General features: G+C 51.7%; 1 protein-coding gene across 1 annotated transcript; it reads right to left on the reverse strand.

The window, feature by feature from the left end:
• Positions 1-334: 334 nt before the first annotated feature.
• Positions 335-13,028, reverse strand: LOC138363187 (protein SON-like). The gene is made up of 2 exons (XM_069322180.1): positions 12,935-13,028; positions 335-963 (listed from the first exon to the last, which is right to left on the reverse strand). Exons 1-2 carry the CDS (start codon positions 13,026-13,028, stop codon positions 335-337), a joined length of 723 nt encoding a protein of 240 aa, XP_069178281.1.
• Positions 13,029-15,366: the final 2,338 nt, after the last annotated feature.

A 15,366-nucleotide genomic window follows, 5' to 3' on the forward strand; every position in this document is an offset into this window, starting at 1 on the left:
CATATGTGTAATAATTAATAATTTGTAACAATAAGGTAAACCAATACAGCTTGCACCATGTTCATCACAAGGTGGTACAAGTTGCATTTGTCCCTCCCATAGTGTGTGTTCTGGCAGGCTCAATTATAATATACACTCCACTAAATAACTAAGAACAATAATTCAATATTGAAGCTTAACTAAAAAATAATCAAATAATACAATAATATAATTTTCAAGTAACAAAAAATAAAATAAAGTAAAATTTGAATATTCATAAAAAGAAAAAGAATAAAGCCTACTAGGATTTTCCCACAACATGAACTTCCTACTCTACGGACTTCACATCTCCAATTTAATCTGGGTTACAGGTTATATGGTGGGTGGCCAGCGTGTGGGTGGCCAGCGTGTGGGTGGCCAGCGTGTTGGTGGCCAGCGTGTGGGTGGCCAGCGTGTGGGTGGCCAGCGTGTTGGTGGCCAGCGTGTGGGTGGCCAGCGTGTGGGTGCCCAGCGTGTTGGTGGCCAGCGTGTGGGTGCCCAGCGTGTGGGTGGTCAGCGTGTTGGTGGCCAGCGTGTTGGTGGCCAGCGTGTGGTTGGCCAGCGTGTGGGTGGCCAGCGTGTGGGTGGCCAGCGTGTGGGTGGCCAGCGTGTGGGTGGCCAGCGTGTGGGTGGCCAGCGTGTGGTTGGCCAGCGTGTGGGTGGCCAGCGTGTGGGTGGCCAGCGTGTGGGTGGCCAGCGTGTGGGTGGCCAGCGTGTGGGTGGCCAGCGTGTGGGTGGCCAGCGTGTGGGTGGCCAGCGTGTGGGTGCCCAGCGTGTGGGTGGCCAGCGTGTGGGTGGCCAGCGTGTGGGTGGCCAGCGTGTGGGTGGCCAGCGTGTGGGTGGCCAGCGTGTGGGTGCCCAGCGTGTGGGTGGCCAGCGTGTGGGTGGCCAGCGTGTGGGTGGCCAGGCAGCACCACACAGACAGCGTGGCGCCCACAATGTTGACTGATAGATATATTCTCACACGTCATTGTTGTGCCCAGTGTTCCGTGTTTTTTCATCCCAATGAAATATGGTAATGTCATGATTTATACACACACACACACGCACACACACACACACACACACACACACACACACACACACACACACACACACACACACACACACACACACACACACACACACACACACACACACACACACACACACACACACACACACACACACACACGCACACACACACACACACACACACACACACACACACACACACACACACACACACACACACACACACGCACACACACACACACACACCAAGGGATTAATTCAGGGGATTAAAAGTGAAGTCTTTAATAAGATACAGGGCGAGGTTCAAAGACTCAAACAAGAGTTTATGGATTATATTCAAGAGGAAATCACGAAGAGCAGGGTAGAATGGCAAGGATAAATATCTAGGCTTACTAATGAATTTGGCAGGAATAAGGGAAGCTTGGCAGGGGAAGGGGGAGTAGTAGTAGGTGGAGTAGCGGGTGTAGGAGGGGTGGGGGTCAGCCAGGGAGAGGGTCACCAGCATGACCCTGAACTGAGAAAGAGGACAATCATAATCCATGGATTACTTGAAGTCAGGGCACCATCGAGGCAGGAAAGGATGGAGATTGAGGATTTGGAGCTACAGGGGATCTTGAGAGACATGAGAGCCAAGATGGCAGGGAATGAGATGCAAGTTCAACGACGCATTGGACCATACAACTATAACAGGAAACGACCTGTCCTGGTACAGTTCACTAACGAAGAGGCAGTGGATTACATACTGCATAACAAACACCTACTCAGAGGTAGCGAAAATTACTACAACGTATATATTGACAAATTCATGACGAAGGAGGAACAGATTGCCCACAGAGCAAGCAAACAACAATACAACTCTTCCCATTTGAGAGTAGCTACACACCCCAGTGCTAATCCACCCCATGCTAACCAGCTCACACTTGCTTCTCAGGTCACCCCTTCCCCAAATCAGCTGCCCCTGCTTATCTCCCCAACATATCCCTTGACCCCTCTGATCCCACTGGAGTCAAATTCATCCCACATTCCAAGGACCCCCTCATCACCTCAACCCCCAAAACCCGTCCAGCCCTCATCCCCTCAACCCCCAAAACCCACCCAGCCCTCATCCCCTCAACCCCCAAAACCCATCCAGCCCTCATCCCCTCAACCCCCAAAACCCACCCAGCCCTCATCCCCTCAACCCCCAAAACCCACCCAGCCCTCATCCCCTCAACCCCAAGAACCCACCCAGCCCTCATCCCCTCAACACCCAAAGCCTACCCAGCCCTCGCCCCTCCTCATCCCCTCTCCTTCCATGTGACCCCCCACCCTTGCGAGGGGGGTGGGAGGTTCCCCCCACCCCCTCTATCCTTCCCCCTCCCAACCTCTCAACCTCTATCTGACTCCCAACCTTACGCTATCTCCCAACCCCTCTATGCCCTCCCTAATCTTCAGACCCAGTATGCCCTTCCTACTCCAGACCTACCTACCCAGGCCCTACCCCAGACCCTCCTACCTACCTTCCTAGAAGCCCAGCCCCCAGTAGCCCCCCAAGCACCCCTCCTGAACTCTTTCACCCCCCATACACCCCCAGACACCCCCCGGATCCCCCCGGACATCCCCCCTGACCCTCCACGCCCCCAGTCATCCCCCAGACACCCCCCCAGATCCCCCAGATCCCCCCTGCCCCCAGTCACCCCCCAGACTTCCCCCAGATCCCCCCAGACCCCCAGAGAAAGGGAGAACTCTGGTACAAGAGTTTCCATGAAGAATCTCAAGGTTTGGTACACCAATGCTGATGGGGTATCTAATAAAGCAGAAGAGATAAAAGAAAGAGTGAGTGAAGCAGATCCTGATATAGTTGCAATTGTGGAAACTAAAATTAATGACATGATCTCAGATGCAATCTTTCCTGAAGGGTACCAGGTGATACGAAAAGAGAGGACACAGAGACAGGGAGGGGGAGTAGCACTCCTAATAAAGCGGAAATGGAAGTTTGAAGACCTTCGAAATCGAGTTACCAATGAGTGCACAAGCTTCATACATGGAACTCTGACAGTAGATGGGAGGAAGATTGTGATCTTGGTAATCTACAATCCCCCACCAAACAGTAGAAGACCCAGGCAGGAGTATGATGACAACAACAAAGCATGTATAGATGAACTGCAGAAGGCAGCAACACTAGCCCACAGAATGAGAGCGAAGCTGCTGATCATGGGGGACCTAAATCATAGAGAGATAAATTGGGAATCAAGGAATCCCCATGGAGGGGAAGAAACGTGAGGAGCAAAATTAGTAGTTGTTATAGACAGGAATTTCCTGACACAACATGTGAAGGAAGACACAAGGGAAAGAGGAGGAGATGCACCGAGCCTATTAGACCTGATTTTTACCCAGAACGTAGAAGATATCGAGAATTTAGAGCATGAAATACCTCTAGGGGCCAGTGACCATTGTGTCCTAGTCTTTGACTACATGATGGAATTCAAACTTATGACCATGGGACAAGAGATCTGGGAAAGGAGAGCTGACTACAGGAAAGGGGACTATATGAGGATAAGGGACTATCTGGGTGAAGTGCAGTGGGAGGAAGAAATTAGAGGAAAAACAGTCCAAGATATGATGGACCTAGTCATACAGAAATGCCAGGAGGCCGAAGAGAGATTTATACCAACGGTAAAGGGAAAAAATAAGAAGGAATATAATAACCCATGGTTTAAAAGACAGTGTCAGGAAGCAAAAATGGCCAGCAGGCGGGAGTGGAGGAAGTACAGAAGACAAAGAACAGAGGACAACAGAAGCAGATACAACAGAGCTAGGAACGATTACATTAACATAAGACGAACATCGGAAAGGGACTATGAGAATGATATTGCAATCAAAGCGAAAAAACAACCTAAGTTACTACACAGTCATATAAGAAGAAAAATGTCGGTGAACGACCAAGTGACAAGACTAAGGAAGACAGAGGGGGCATATACTGAAAGTGACAAGGAAATCTGCGAGGCACTGAATGCCAGTTTCCATGGAGTGTTCACTACCGAGCCTGAGCAGCTCCCATTGTTGGAAGGGGTTACCCTAGATGAAAGACTATCAGATATAGAGGTGACAGCAGAGGAGGTAATGAAACAGTTGACAACTCTAGATGCAACTAAAGCAGTTGGACCAGACAAAGTATCACCGTGGATACTAAAAGAAGCAGCACAGGCCCTCAGCGTGCCTCTGGCAATGATCTTTAATGAGTCACTTATGTCAGGAGAATTGCCCAGTTGCTGGAAGAAGGCAAATGTCGTGCCGATCTTCAAGAAAGGTGATAGGGAGGAGGCACTTAACTATAGACCTGTATCACTGATAAGCATCCCCTGTAAAATACTGGAAAGAATAATTAGGCTACGACTGGTTGCACACCTGGAGAACATTTGGTTTGTGAACAAACATCAACATGGGTTCTGGACAGGGAAATCGTGCCTAACAAACCTTCTGGAATTCTATGATAAAATAACGAGGATAAGACAGGACAGAGATGGTTGGGCAGACTGCATATTTCTGGACTGCCAAAAAGCCTTTGATACAGTACCGCACATGAGACTGCTGTTCAAGCTCGAGAGGCAGGCGGGGGTGGGGGGAAAGATCCTAGCATGGATAAGGAACTACCTAACAGGAAGGAGCCAAAGAGTTACGGTAAGGGGCGAGAAGTCGGACTGGCGAACAGTAACAAGTGGAGTACCACAAGGATCGGTGTTGGGACCAATTCTATTTCTTGTATATGTTAACGACATGTTTACAGGCGTAGAGTCCTACATGTCGATGTTTGCGGATGATGCAAAGTTGATGAGAAGAGTTGTGACAGATGAGGATTGCAGGATCCTCCAAGAGGACCTAAACAGATTGCAGAGATGGTCAGAGAAATGGCTACTAGAATTCAACACGAGCAAATGTAAAGTTATGGAAATGGGACTAGGAGATAGGAGACCAAAGAGACAGTACACAATGAAGGGGAACAGCCTACCTGTAACGACGCGTGAAAGAGACCTGGGGGTGAACGTAACACCTAATCTATCTCCTGAGGCACATATTAATAGGATAACGACAGCAGCGTACTCTACACTGGCAAAAGTTAGAACATCATTCAGAAACCTAAGTAAGGAGGCATTTAGGGCGCTTTACACTGCCTACGTGAGGCCAGTCTTAGAGTATGCCGCCTCATCATGGAGTCCCCATCTGAAGAAGCATATAATGAAACTGGAAAAGGTTCAGAGGTTTGCAACGAGACTCGTCCCAGAGCTACGAGGGATGGGGTATGAGGAGCGCCTGAGGGAACTGTGCCTTACGACACTAGAAAGAAGAAGGGAGAGGGGGGACATGATAGGAACGTATAAGATACTCAGAGGGATTGACAGAGTGGACATAGACGAAATGTTCACACGGAATAGTAACAGAACGAGAGGACATGGATGGAAGCTTGAAACTCAGATGAGTCACAGAGATGTTAGGAAGTTTTCTTTTAGCGTGAGAGTAGTGGGGAAATGGAATGCACTTCAGGAACAGGTTGTGGAAGCAAATACTATTCATAATTTTAAAACCAGGTATGATAGGGAAATGGGACAGGAGTCATTGCTGTAAACAACCGATGCTCGAAAGGCGGGATCCAAGAGTCAATGCTCGATCCTGCAGACACAACTAGGTGAGTACACACACACACACACACACACACACACACACACACACACACACACACACACACACACACACACACACACACACACACACACACACACACACACATACACACACACACACACACACACACACGTACACACACACACACACACACACACACACACACACACACACACGTACACACACACACACACACACACACACACACACACACACACACACACACACACACACACACACACACACACACACACACACACACACACACACACACACACACACACGCACACACACACACACACATGAATTGAAACTAGTAATGAACTAGTAATGAACATTACTTCCTAGTAATGAAACTAGGCAGTGGAAACAGGATGCCAGACACAGGATACAGAATAGGAGATGAAGTACTTAATGAAACAGACAGAGAGAAAGATCTAGGAGTTGATATCACACTAAACCTGTCTCCTGAAGCCCACATAAAAAGAATAACATCTGCGGCATATGCGAGGCTGGCTAACATCAGAACTGCCTTCAGGAACCTGTGTAAGTAATTATTCAGAATCTTGTACACCACATATGTAAGATCTATCCTGGAGTATGCGGCCCCAGCATGGAGCCCGTATCTTGTCAAGCACAAGACGAAGCTGAAAAAAGTCCAAAGGTATGCTACTAGACTAGTCCCAGAACTAAGAGGCATGAGTTACGAGAAAAGGCTGCTGGAAATGCCCCTTACGACATTGGAAGACAGAAGAGTAAGGGGAGACATGATCACTACCTACAAAATTCTCAGGGGAATTGACAGGGTAGACAAGGATAAACTATTAAACATTGGTGGTACGCGAACAAGGGGTCACAGGTGGAAACTGAGTACCCAAATGAGCCACAGGGCCATTAGAAAGAACTTTTTAAGTGTCAGAGTAGTTAAGAGATGGAATGCATTAGGCAGTGATGTGGTGGAGGCTGACTCCATACACAGTTTCAAATTTAGATATGATAGAGCCCAATAGGCTCAGGAATCTGTACACCAGTTGATTGACAGTTGAGAGGCGGGACCAAAGAGCCAGAGCTCAACCCCCGCAAGCAGAAATAGGTGAGTACACACGGATTCGCAATACGCGGCCCCGGGTTCGATTTCCGGCCGAGACAAACAATTGCGCAGAGTTTCACCTGATGCCTCTGTTCACTTAGCAGTAAATAAGCACCTATGCAGGCTGCATCCTGGGAATGTGTGTGTTTATGTGTAAAAGAGAAAGTGATACATGTAGTAATTTGAAAAAGAAAAATAGGTCGGTAATCAGTACATTAGACAATCGACGGTTAGACAGACCAAGAGCTAACCGCTAGACCCTGCAGGTACACATTGTGAACACACATACAGGGATTTGTTGTTGTTAAAAGATTCGCTACCTGGAACTAAAACATCCAAGTAGCACGGGCTATGGCGAGCCCGTAGTTGAGTTCTTTTACATACAGGGAGATTCTAAGTCAATAAGAAACATTGAGAGGGAGAAGCAGTTGCACTCCTTGCGAGAAAAGTGACGGTGACTCACAGCCAGTATCACTAACTGTGCCAGTAGGTGAATCATGGTGTCACTGTGTCACCATCACTGTCACTATATGTGACAGTGCCACTATCAGTCACTAACTGTGACACTACCACTGTCACTATATGTGACAGTGCCACTATCAGTCACTAACTGTGACACCATCACTGTCACTATATGTGACAGATAGTGATCCTGGTAACATACACCCCCCCCCCCCCCGCAGCAAGCAACAAAAGACCACAGCCCATTGTGCCCTCCAACAAATACATCTTATCTTGAGATGATTTCGGGGCTTAGTGTCCCCGCGGCCCGGTCCTCGACCAGGCCTCCACCCCCAGGAAGCAGCCCGTGACATCTGACTAAAACCCAGGTACCTATTTACTGCTAGGTAACAGGAGCATAGGGTGAAGGAAACTCTGCCCATTGTTTCTCGCCGGAGCCCAGGATCGAACCCGGGACCACAGGATCACAGGTCCAGCGTGCTGTCCGCTCAGCCGACCGGCTCCCTTACATACATAGACGAGCTACAGAGGTTAGCAGCATGACAGCATAACTACTGATCATGGGGAACCTTAGATCACTAAGAGATAGACTGGGAATAATAATAATAATAATAATTATAATAATAATAATTAATAATAATAATAATAATTTTTTATTTAGGCAAAGGTACATACATAAAGAGATTTTACAAAGTTTGTTGGCTTTATAGATAAGAGCTAGTACATACAATGCCTAAAGCCACTATTACGCAAAGCGTTTCGGGCAGAATCAAGAAAACCATTTCGTGCTGTAGAAACGTGGGGAGTAAACTAGTGAAATACTTGTGCAAAGTATGGAAAGGAAGTTCTTAAAACAACATGTTAACAATGACATTTTGTCATTGTCAAAAAAGAGAATAGGGAGGAGATATTCTTAGTGCCACAGAATTTACTCTTTATTACACACAGAAATCACAATAGTGTGATGCATCAAATGAACAAATCCACAAGGGCCGTGACGAGGATTCGAACCTACGTCCGACAGCACGGCCCTTGTGGATCTGTTCATCTACTCTTTAGTCTGGCTGAGGAGAACATGGAGAACTACGAACATGAACAACCATTAGGGGAGAGACACCATTGTGTCCTGGTGGTTGACTATATGGTTACACAACACACGAAACAATACGTTGACCAGACCACACACTAGAAGGTGAAGAGACGACGACGTTTCGGTCCGTCCTGGACCATTCTCAAGCCGATTGTGTGAGTATGGGGAGCACATCGTTCCACAATCGACTTGACAATGGTCCAGGACGGACCGAAACGTCATCGTCCCTTCACCTTCTAGTGTGTGGTCTGGTCAACATACTTTAGCCACGTTATTGTGACTCATCGCCTGTATAAGAAACAATACCACAAGTCAGAGAAAGAGGAGTAGACCGCAGAAGAGGGGTCATGAGGGGTAAGACAATGTTTGGGTCATGTATAACGGGAAGATCTGGAGGGGAAAGACAGTCTAAGAAATGATGGGCCAAGTCAAAAGGAATTATATTGAGCCTCATGAGTGATATCAACAATTAAAAAAAAGTGTTATGGATATCCCTTGCATAGCTGTGGATTCTGCCCCATCCCAACATCTTCAACACCAGTATACCATATCTCCAGGGACCTCCAGCCATCACCAGGGACCACCAGCCACCACCAGGGACCATCAGCCACCACCAGGGACCATCAGCCACCACCAGGGACCACAAGGGACCACCAGCCACCACCAGGGACCACCAGCCACCACCAGGGACCATCAGCCACCACCAGGGACCATCAGCCACCACCAGGGACCACAAGGGACCACCAGCCACCACCAGGGACCACCAGCCACCACCAGGGACCACCAACCACTACCAGGGACCTCCAGTCGCCACCAGGGACTACCAGCCACCACCAGGGACCACCAACCACCAGGGACCTCCAGTCGCCACCAGGGACCACCAACCACCACCACCAGGGATCACCAACCACCACCACCAGGGACCACCAACCACCACCACCAGGGACCACCAACCACCACCACCAGGGACCACCAACCACCACCACCAGGGACCACCAACCACCACCACCAGGGACCACCAACCACCACCACCAGGAACCACCAACCACCACCACCAGGAACCACCAATCACCACCAACAGGAACCACCAATCACCACCACCAGGGACCACCAATCACCACCACCAGGGACCACCAACCACCACCACCAGGGACCACCAACCACCACCACCAGGGACCACCAACCACCACCACCAGGGACCACCAACTACCAGGGACCACCAACCACCACCACCAGGGACCACCAACCACCACCACCAGGGACCACCAACCACCACCACCAGGGACCACCAACCACCACCACCAGGGACCACCAACCACCACCACCAGGAACCACCAATCACCACCACCAGGGACCCCCAACAACCACCATCAGGGACCACCACCACCAGGGACCACCAACCACCACCACCAGGGACCACCAATCACCACCATCAGGGACCACCACCACCAGGGACCACCAACCACCACCACCAGGGACCACCAACCACCACCACCAGGAACCACCAATCACCACCACCACCAGGGACCACCAACCACCACCATCAGGGACCACCACCACCAGGGACCACCAACCACCACCACCAGGGACCACCAACCACCACCAACAGGGACCACCAACCACCACCATTAGGGACCACCACCACCAGGGACCACCAACCACCACCACCAGGGACCACCAACCACGACCACCAGGGACCACCAATCACCACCACCAGGGACCACCAACCACCACCACCAGGAACCACCACCACCAGGAACCACCAATCACCACCACTAGGGACCACCAATCACCACCACCAGGGACCATCAACCACCACCACCAGGGACCACCACCACCAGGGACCACCAATCACCACCACCAGGGACCACCAACCACCATCACCAGGGACCACCAATCACCACCACCAGAGACCACCAACCACCACCATCAGGGACCACCAATCACCACCACCAGGGACCACCAACCACCACCACCAGGGACCACCAATCACCACCATCAGGGACCACCAACCACCACCACCAGGGACCACCACCACCAGGGACCACCAATCACCACCACCAGGGACTACCAACCACCACCACCAGGGACCACCAACCACCACCACCAGCAACCACCAACCACCACCACAAGGGACCACCAACCACCACCACCAGGGACCACCACCACCAGGGACCACCACCACCAGGGACCACCAACCACCACCACCAGGGACCACCAACCACCACCACCAGGGACCACCACCACCACCAGGGACCACCAATCACCACCACCAGGGACTACCAACCACCACCACCAGGGACCACCAACCACCACCACCAGCAACCACCAACCACCACCACCAGGGACCACCAACCACCACCACCAGGGACCACCTCCACCAGGGACCACCAATCACCACCACCAGGGACTACCAACCACCACCACCAGGGACCACCAATCACCACCACCAGGGACTACCAACCACCACCACCAGGGACCACCAATCACCACAACCAGCAACCACCAACCACCACCACCAGGGACCACCAATCACCACCACCAGGGACCACCAATCACCACCACCAGGAACCACCAACCACCACCACCAGGAACCACCAATCACCACCACCAGGAACCACCAATCACCACCACCAGGGACCACCAATCACCACCACCAGGGACCACCAACCACCACCACCAGGGACCACCAACCACCACCACCAGGGACCACCAACCACCACCACCAGGGACCAAAAACTACCAGGGACCACCAACCACCACCACCAGGGACCACCAACCACCACCACCAGGGACCACCAACCACCACCACCAGGGACCACCAACCACCACCACCAGGGACCACCAACCACCACCACCAGGAACCACCAATCACCACCACCAGGGACCACCAACAACTACCATCAGGGACCACCACCACCAGGGACCACCAACCACCACCACCAGGGACCACCAATCACCACCATCAGGGACCACCACCACCAGGGACCACCAACCACCACCACCAGGGACCACCAACCACCACCACCAGGAACCACCAATCACCACCACCACCAGGGACCACCAACCACCACCATCAGGGACCACCACCACCAGGGACCACCAACCACCACCACCAGGGACCACCAACCACCACCAACAGGGACCACCAACCACCACCATCAGGGACCACCAACCACCACCACCAGGAACCACCACCACCAGGAACCACCAATCACCACCACCAGGGACCACCAATCACCACCACCAGGGACCACCAACCACCACCACCAGGGACCACCACCACCAGGGACCACCAATCACCACCACCAGGGACCACCAACCACCATCACCAGGGACCACCAATCACCACCACCAGAGACCACCAACCACCACCATCAGGGACCACCAATCACCACCACCAGGGACCACCAACCACCACCACCACCAGGGACCACCAATCACCACCATCAGGGACCACCAACCACCACCACCAGGGACCACCACCACCAGGGACCACCAATCACCACCACCAGGGACTACCAACCACCACCACCAGGGACCACCAACCACCACCACCAGCAACCACCAACCACCACCACCAGGGACCACCAACCACCACCACCAGGGACCACCACCACCAGGGACCACCACCACCAGGGACCACCAACCACCACCACCAGGGACCACCAACCACCACCACCAGGGACCACCACCACCACCAGGGACCACCAATCACCACCACCAGGGACTACCAACCACCACCACCAGGGACCACCAACCACCACCACCAGCAACCACCAACCACCACCACCAGGGACCACCAACCACCACCACCAGGGACCACCTCCACCAGGGACCACCAATCACCACCACCAGGGACTACCAACCACCACCACCAGGGACCACCACCACCAGGGACCACCAATCACCACCACCAGGGACTACCAACCACCACCACCAGGGACCACCAATCACCACAACCAGCAACCACCAACCACCACCACCAGGGACCACCAATCACCACCACCAGGGACCACCAATCACCACCACCAGGGACCACCAACCACCACCACCAGGAACCACCAATCACCACCACCAGGAACCACCAATCACCACCACCAGGAACCACCAATCACCGCCACCAGGAACTTTCCCCTCACCCTCTCTCACTTTCCCCTCACCCTCTCTCACTTTCCCCTCACCCTCTCTCACTTTCCCCTCACCCTCTCTTACTTTCCCCTCACCCTCTCTTACTTTCCCCTCACCCTCTATCACTTTCCCCTCACCCTCTATCACTTTCCCCTCACCCTCTCTCACTTTCCCCTCACCCTCTCTTACTTTCCCCTCATCCTCTCACTTTCCCCCATTCCAGGGGACGGGGGAAAGTGAGGCACCACCTTGCAGAGGTGCCTGAGTGGCACCCCGGCGTGTTCCGGGCACCTGTGCCCCGCTGGCTGTATGGCAGTTTTGGTTAGGTCTCTACTTTGTTAAGTTATTTTCAAACTGCCTCTCTGCTTCTCTCCTCACTCTAAGGTACTCATTTCTGGCTCTCTGGTATCTCTCTCTCTGGTGTCGTGTTATTTCTATAGTGTCTCCGTGCCCCTTGCTTCATTACATGCCTGGTTGAACCACGGATTCCTCTTTTGCTTTTCTGTTTTTTTCCGGGATAAACCTGTGTTCCGCCTGCTGACACTTCTGGGTGATGTAGTCCATCATGCCTTGTACAGCCTCTCCTCTGAGCTGTCTCCCAAGGTATTCCTATTAGGAATTTTCTAAGCCAGCTGTTGGCTTTTCGATCCTTTTCTAAACTAGATTAATTCTACTTCCACCAGATACTCAAATGTTAGGACACTGTGGCCACTCGTGCCTATGGGGGGATGGGGGGGGGGGGGGTTCTGATTTGACTTCCCTCATGTCTGACTCATTCAGGGTGAATACCAGATCAAGTCTGGCTGGTTCATCATTCCCTCTCATTCTGGTGGGCCCCTTGAGACCTGTTGGCATAGAGAGTTTCTTGTCGCCACGTCTGTTAATTTAGCTCTCCATGTTTCTGTCCCTACAGAACAGCATACACACATACACACACACACACACACACACACACACACACACACACACACACACACACACACACACACACACACACACACACACCCACCCACACACACACACACAGGAAGCAGCCCATAAAGCTGTCTAACTCCCAGGTATCTATTTACTGCTAGGTGACGAGCATTAGGGTGAAGGAAACTCTGCCCATTTGTTTTTCCGCCAGCTGAGGGGATCGAACCCCGGTCCCTAGGTCCACGAGAATAGAGCGCTGTCCATTCAGCCATTTGCCCCCATATGTGTGTGTGTGTGTGTGTGTGTGTGTGTGTGTGTGTGTGTGTGTGTGTGTGTGTGTGTGTGTGTGTGTGTGTGTGCGTGCGTGTGTGTGTGTGTGCGCGCGCGTGTGTGTGTGTGTGTGTGTGTGTGTGTGTGTGTGTGTGTGTGTGTGTGTGTGTGTGTGTGTGTGTGTGTGTGTGTGTATGTGTGTGTGTGTGTGTGTGTGTATGCGCGCGCGCGCGTACTGTATATTGATAATCACCAGCGAATTTCAAGCAAAAGTTGCGTTCGTGCTTTTGAATATTCATCACTGAAGAAATGTGGTCATTATCCTAAATTATTGTTGCTTTTGTTTCAAGTTTGGGCATTAGGATAATACGGGTAATGCAGGCAGGTATTGGGGTACCCCAGTCATCAGTCCCGGGTCCTAACTTGAACCTCACTCATCGTGGCCCATGGCATTGAAAATGTCCAAAACCATTAATGATTTGACGAGATTCGTTATAATATATTATGTAGTGTGTGTGTGAGTGTGTGTGTGCACCTCTAGCTATACGCCACTTTCTGTGCTTTCAAAGGCTGGGCCTCAGCTCTTGGGTCCTGTTATTCATCATTCAATCGACTGTACATGTTTCTTAAGCTTTGTGGTCCAGTCAATCCGGTCAAATCTGCCTCTGAACGGTTGCCTTCACTGTGTCACTTCTTAGATCATTCCTTTTGTGTATTGATCAAATACTAAGCCAGTTCTAACATCTTTGTCGCTTATCGGGGTCATAATACCCCACCTGTGTACCCTTGTGGCTCATCCAGGTCCATAATACCCCACCTGTGTGCCCTTGTGGCTCATCCAGGTCCATAATACCCCACCTGTGTACCCTTGTGGTTCATCCAGGTCCATAATAACCACCTGTGTGCCCTTGTGGCTCATCCAGGTCCATAATACCCCACCTGTGTGCCCTTGTGGCTCATCCAGGTCCATAATACCCACTTGTGTGCCCTTGTGGCTCATCCAGGTCCATAATACCCACCTGTGTACCCTTGTGGCTCATCCAGGTCCATAATACCCCACCTGTGTGCCCTTGTGGCTCATCCAGGTCCATAATACCCCACCTGTGTGCCCTTGTGGCTCATCCAGGTCCATAATACCCCACCTGTGTGCCCTTGTGGCTCATCCAGGTCCATAATACCCCACCTGTGTACCCTTGTGGCTGATCCAGGTCCATAATACCCCACCTGTGTGCCCTTGTGGTTCATCCAGGTCCATAATACCCACCTGTGTGCCCTTGTGGCTCATCCAGGTCTATAATACCCACCTGTGTGCCCTTGTGGCTCATCCAGATTCATAATACCCACCTGTGTACCCTTGTGGCTCATCCAGGTCCATAATACCCCACCTGTGTACCCTTGTGGCTCATCCAGGTCCATAATACCCACCTGTGTGCCCTTGTGGCTCATCCAGGTCCATAATACCCCACCTGTGTGCCCTTGTGGCTCATCCAGGTCCATAATACCCCACCTGTGTGCCGTTGTGGCTCATCCAGGTCCATAATACCCCACCTGTGTGCCCTTGTGGCTCATCCAGGTTCATAATACCCACCTGTGTACCCTTGTGGCTCATCCAGGTCCATAATACCCCACCTGTGTACCCTTGTGGTTCATCCAGGTCCATAATTCCCACCTGTGTACCCTTGTGGCTCATCCAGGTCCATAATACCTCACCTGTGTA

The sequence above is a fragment of the Procambarus clarkii genome, chromosome 10 (genome assembly GCF_040958095.1).
Source record: "Procambarus clarkii isolate CNS0578487 chromosome 10, FALCON_Pclarkii_2.0, whole genome shotgun sequence".
NCBI lineage: Eukaryota > Metazoa > Arthropoda > Malacostraca > Decapoda > Cambaridae > Procambarus > Procambarus clarkii.

Bases quoted from the DNA above. Each gene is read 5' to 3' on its own strand.
- LOC138363187 (XM_069322180.1), bottom strand. From the start codon at position 13,028: ATGGACTACATCACCCAGAAGTGTCAGCAGGCGGAACACAGGTTTATC. The intron at 964-12,934 runs GCATGTAATGAA...TATATCTATCAG, and splicing joins GGAATCCGTGGTTCAACCAG to TCAACATTGTGGGCGCCACG.